The sequence below is a fragment of the Sinocyclocheilus grahami genome, unplaced genomic scaffold, assembly GCF_001515645.1.
Source record: "Sinocyclocheilus grahami isolate Dianchi unplaced genomic scaffold, SAMN03320097.WGS_v1.1 scaffold602.1, whole genome shotgun sequence".
NCBI classification, from domain to species: domain Eukaryota; kingdom Metazoa; phylum Chordata; class Actinopteri; order Cypriniformes; family Cyprinidae; genus Sinocyclocheilus; species Sinocyclocheilus grahami.
Window position 1 is genome coordinate 41,973 of NW_015505781.1, and position 6,484 is coordinate 48,456.

The 6,484-nt window shown below is 35.6% G+C and overlaps 1 protein-coding gene across 1 annotated transcript in view; it reads right to left on the minus strand.

Annotated features, from left to right (window-relative positions):
* Window positions 1-6,484, minus strand: part of adgrv1 (adhesion G protein-coupled receptor V1) — a 134,206-nt gene that overhangs the window by 4,012 nt on the left and 123,710 nt on the right. The window contains exon 85 of the mRNA XM_016240844.1: window positions 5,734-5,922. Within this exon, the coding sequence (XP_016096330.1) occupies window positions 5,734-5,922 (189 nt within the window). The remainder of the gene's footprint in view (window positions 1-5,733; window positions 5,923-6,484) is intronic.

Genomic DNA, 6,484 nt, shown 5'->3' on the forward strand with positions numbered 1-6,484 from the left:
ACATATATATATATATATATATATATATATATATATATATAATTTATAATATAAATATATATAATCATTTATAAGTTTTATAAGATTTTTTTTATTTTCTAAACTTGTCCCAAAAACCTGATAGACTAAATAATAATTATTCCTAATTGATGAATGATAAGTCTCATATCACCTCAGCAACACCTAACGTTACATTAAAGCATCTAAAATGCACACTCAGATCAGTTTAATACAGCAAACTGATGATGAAGTATTGTAATATAAATGGTTTAACAAACTGTTTACCAGTTGACTCATTTCTAACGTTCTCACACACAAAACTAAATACTGTAGAAACTGCTGACTTTTAGAGATGATCACAATAACCTTCTGACTCTATCCTGTGACATAAATCTATTTTTCACTCATTTCTATCATCAAAGTAAAGAACAAGTAGCCCCATTAAACACAACATTGTGAAACAATACATCTGGCTTGCCCTCCCCTTAATGTGCTTCCTAATGGCAATGGCTCCATTTCCTTTGGCTGGGTGCTTTTTCCCAGGAGGATGGAGGGAGAGGCCACTCCTGTCCCCCATGTCCCAGGCACCTCATTTTGGTACAATAGCCCATCGACAGTCCTGTAATCAGAACAGAATGTACACCGGGTGAACTGAGCACCACCAGGCACCTAATCATGTCTGTTTGAAGAGCCTGAGGAGACGGCCACCCCTCCAGAGCGCAGTTTCCTTTCCTCTCTCCACCAGTCACCTCCTCCCAATCCAACTGCCTCTTGTCTCGAGGCCACATGTGACACTAAGAGCTGCTTTAAGCTAGGAGTCAATGTTCTCATGAACAAAACAGGATTAATTCAGTTCTCTCAAGTCTGCACTTAGAGGTCAATGTCCATATAATTACAGTCCTACCACAATCTTATTGATTTGTCCTCTCATAAATTGGTTTAGCTAAATAAATAAACATATTACAAGCCATTTTGGATTTTTCTCCTTTTGTATAAGCTTTATCCAGTTTCTGGAGCTCTAACCTAACCTAAGTCTCATCATTAGCACCTACAGACCGAAAACTTTTAACACTGGCGGCACAAACAAAAAGTACAAAAAAATAGGGTGAACTATGTAAAAGTGCAATGAAGCACTGCTAAAAGTTTTTACTCTCATCCTTGAAGTTTTATTACGATACTACAACCCAAATTAACATTTAAATATTTTGGGTGGGAATCTTTAGACATCTCCTGATGTTTTTGGCAATCCCGATCACATTCAAAAATGACTCTTTCAGTTGTTTGTATTATTAATTAATGAATTTACTAGCATTTTATTTATTTAATTATAAGTACTAATTATAAGCACACAAATGCCATCACACATATGTGGAAAAAAACAGAATTGATACAGAATTGTTAAAAAAAATTGAAATGCACTGGAGAATTGGTATTTAATATAATGTTAATTATAGACCTTTTAACACAATAAGGCACTATTATTTATTTGAACTGTATTATTTATTTTTTCAGATAAAGTGGGGCAGTGGTTTTAATTCAGCAAATAATTTAGTTGTATTTAAATTATTTTCCCAGATCTATCAGCAAATTATGTTTAAATACATGTCACATCTGCTTAAGTTGCTCAAGCATTTTTTTGGACAATGGCACAGTGGATAAGGTGGTCAGCCTGGTTAATCTCATCACAACCAGTTCATAGTCAAGATAATCCATAAAAAAGTCAGCCTGAACTGGCTAATAACCATAAATGATCTATAATAACCATGAACTGGTCAAGCCCTAGAAAAATTAATACAGGACGTTATGGCATAGAATATAGGAAATTAGAAATTAGAATATATCTAGGCTCTAACTATTGTATATAATGTTTTATGAACCTCATGATTAGTATGGTGTGGTGATTAATGATCCTAATTAATTTTAAAAGTTTTAAATAGCATCTCCCTCTTTACCAAAAAGCTGCTGTCCCAGTTCTATCTATCTATCTATCTATCTATCTATCTATCTATCTATCTATCTATCTATCTATCTATCTATCTATATTTTTTATTATTTTAGCTGCTGACCAAAACATATTCAAGGGACCGTAAGTAATTTAAATAAACATATTACAAGCCATTTTGGATTTTTCTCCTTTTGTATAAGCTTTATCCAGTTTCTGGAGCTCTAACCTAACCTAAGTCTCATCATTAGCACCTACAGACCGAAAACTTTTAACACTGGCGGCACAAACAAAAAGTACAAAAAAATAGGGTGAACTATGTAAAAGTGCAATGAAGCACTGCTAAAAGTTTTTACTCTCATCCTTGAAGTTTTATTACGATACTACAACCCAAATTAACATTTAAATATTTTGGGTGGGAATCTTTAGACATCTCCTGATTTTTTTGGCAATCCCGATCACATTCAAAAATGACTCTTTCAGTTGTTTTTATTATTAATTAATGAATTTACTAGCATTTTATTTATTTAATTATAAGTACTAATTATAAGCACACAAATGCCATCACACATATGTGGAAAAAAAACAGAATTGATACAGAATTGTTAAAAAAATTGAAATGCACTGGAGAATTGGTATTTAATATAATGTTAATGATAGACCTTTTAACACAATGAGGCACTATTATTTATTTGAACTGTATTATTTATTTTTTCAGATAAAGTGGGGCAGTGGTTTTAATTCAGCAAATAATTTAGCTGTATTTAAATTATTTTCCCAGATCTATCAGCAAATTATGTTTAAATACATGTCACATTTGCTTAAGTTGCTCAAGCCTTTTTTTTGGACAATGGCACAGTGGATAAGGTGGTCAGCCTGGTTAATCTCATCACAACCAGTTCATAGTCAAGATAATCCATAAAAAAGTCAGCCTGAACTGGCTAATAACCATAAATGATCTATAATAACCATGAACTGGTCAAGCCCTAGAAAAAGTAATACAGGACGTTATGGCATAGCATATAGGAAATTAGAAATTAGAATATATCTAGGCTCTAACTATTGTATATAATGTTTTATGAACCTCATGATTAGTATGGTGTGGTGATTAATGATCCTAATTAATTTTAAAAGTTTTAAATAGCATCTCCCTCTTTACCAAAAAGCTGCTGTCCCAGTTCTATCTATCTATCTATCTATCTATCTATCTATCTATCTATCTATCTATCTATCTATCTATCTATCTATCTATCTATCTATCTATCTTTTTTATTATTTTAGCTGCTGACCAAAACATATTCAAGGGACCGTAAGTAATTGGACAATTGACTCAAAACTGTTTCATGGACAGATGTGGGCTATTCCTTTGTTATTTCTACATCAATTAAGCAGGTAAAAGTTCTGGAGTGGATTCTAAGTGTGCCATTTGCATTTGGAAGCTGTTTCTGTGAACCCACATCATGCGGTCAAAGGATCTCTCCATACAAGTAAAACAGACAGTTGTTAGGCTTCAAAAACAAAACAAATCCATCAGAGAGATAGCAGGAATATTAGGAGTGGTCAAATCAACAGTTTGGTACATTCTGAGAAAAACAGAATGCACTGGTGAGCTCAGCAACATAAAAAGGCCTGGACGTCCACAGAGGACAACAGTGGTGAATGATCATAGGATCCTCCCCACAGTAAAGTGAAACCCTTTCACAACATCCAGCCAAGAGAAGAACACTCTCCAGGAGGAAGGTGTGTCACTGTCAAAGTCTACAATCAAGAGAAGACTTCACGAGAACAAATACAGAGGGTTCACCACAAGGTGCAAACAAGGCCAGATTAGACTTTGCCAAAAAACATCTAAAAAAAGCCAGACCACTTCTGGAAAAGCATTCTTTGGATGGCTGAAATTAAGATCAACCTGTACCAGAATGATGGGGAGAAAAAAAGTATGGAGAAGGCTTGGAACAGCTCATGATCCAAAGCATACAACATCATCTTTGAAAGATGAAGATTACCTTGTTATTGAAGGTAAAAAAAGTGTATTATTCTGCAATGGCCAAGTCAGTCTCCTGATCTCAACCCGATTGAGAATGCATTTCACTTGCTGAAGATAAAACTAAAGGCAGAAAGAACCACAAACAAACAACAATTGAATTCAGCTGAAGTAAACACCTGTTAAAGCATCACAAAGGAGGAAACAGTCTCTGGTGATGTCTAAAGGTAAACATAAATCTAAAGGTAATCATTCTGAAGTCCACAGTCAACGCAGCCATCTACCAGGAAATTTTAGAGCACTTCATGCTTCCTTCTGCTGACAAGCTTTATGGAGATGCTGATTTCATTTTCCAGCAGGAATTGGCACCTGCCCACACTGCCAAAAGCACCAAAAGCTGGTTCAATGACCATGGTGTTACTGTGCTTAATTGGCCTGCAAACTCCCCTGACCTGAACCCAATAGAGAATCTATGGGGTATTGTCAAGAAGAAGATGAGAGACACCAGACCCAACAATGCAGATGACCTGAAGGCCGCTATCAAAGCAACCTGGGCTTCCATTACACCTGAGCAGTGCCACAGGCTGATTGTCTCCATGCCACGCCGCATTGATGCAGTAATTCATGCAAAAGGAGCCTCTACCAAGTATTGAGTACATGTACAGTAAATGAACATACTTTCCAGAAGGCCAACAATTCACTAAAAATGTTTTTTTTATTGGTCTTATGAAGTATTCTAATTTGTTGAGATAGTGAATTGGTGGGTTTTTGTTAAATGTGAGCCAAAATCATCCCAATTAAAAGAACCAAAGACTTAAACTACTTCAGTCTGTGTGCATTGAATTTATTTAATACACGAGTTTCACAATTTGAGTTGAATTACTGAAATAAATGAACTTTTCCACGACATTCTAATTTACTGAGATGCACCTGTATACTGTATATATATATTCCATTGAATTTAATAGTTTCACTTAGTGAAGACTCACTAATAAATTGTAAAGTCTCGAGAACAGATCAGCATTACAGTTGCAGACTGAAGGAAACTAGGATATTTTCTTTTTAAACATATCTTCTAAAAACCTTTCTTGATCACTGCCCATCCTTCCCAGGCAGCCTGTGCTCTCTTTACAGTCCTACATCTCCCCTCCTAACCTCCCTACAACACGAGTTTCACAATTTGAGTTGAATTACTGAAATAAATGAACTTTTCCACGACATTCTAATTTACTGAGATGCACCTGTATACTGTATATATATATATATTCCATTGAATTTAATAGTTTCACTTAGTGAAGACTCACTAATAAATTGTAAAGTCTCGAGAACAGATCAGCGTTACAGTTGCAGACTGAAGGAAACTAGGATATTTTCTTTTTAAACATATCTTCTAAAAACCTTTCTTGATCACTGCCCATCCTTCCCAGGCAGCCTGTGCTCTCTTTACAGTCCTACATCTCCCCTCCTAACCTCCCTACACCCTCATTCCCGGATCTGTGAATAGTTTACATTGAGGGCTCAGAGGAATGTGAGCTTCTACACCAGGCCTCTTTATTACATAACACTCTCTTTCAGTCTTGTGTGCGTGAGCTGACTCAGTGAACAAACACAGGTCTGAGAGTCCTCTACCTCGACTTGAGGATGATAAATAGGTGGTTATACAAACCCACATAAATCTAAAGGCTACCAATGTAATCTTACAAGTACATGTGTGGTATGAAATGCTGTCAGATGCCACTGCCAAATGAAGCAAGTGCAACAACTATTCATTAGAAATGTTTATCAAAACCCTCAGTAACAGACGCACCTCTTCCATGGCACTGATGAGGTTCTGTGTGGACTTGCTGATTTCTCCTCCACCCACGGTAGCAGCACCAGTGCTCTGGTATATGGAGTCTGGGCTACTGTGTCCGTTCATTTCCACGGTGTAGGTTGCCTTAGCTGGCCAGAAGAGCTGATTATGCATGATGAAGTAGACGGAAAACACGTACAGACCCTGAAAAAGAAGTTAGATGAGCTCAGCACACTGCCACATCAGATGAATAAAGTTATTTCCTCTATTCTATAGAGGGAAGTGGTGCAGCATCTCCATGAGATCCTAGTCAATAGATTTGTTACTTAAAGGGATAGTTCACCCAAAAATGAAAATTCTGTCATCATTTACACACCCTCATGTCGTTCCAAACCTGTATGAGTTGCTTTCTTATGTTGAACATAAAATAAGATATTTTGAAGATTGCTGGTAATCAAACAGTTGGTGGTTGCCATTGACTTCCATAGTATTTTTTTTTCTACTATGGATTCACAATCTATATTCACAATTTAGCACACCTTCTAGCCCTACGTTTTTTAAAAAAGAAAATGCAAAATATATTGTGCATTTTAGCATGGCTGGAACTACACATGATGTATTATGCATCAGCATTTTGGAACACAATATATAATAACTTGTATATCTAACGTATATATACACAATAATTATATGTATATATATATATATATATATATATATATATATATTAGTGATGTCAAACGATTAATCGCGATTAATCACATAC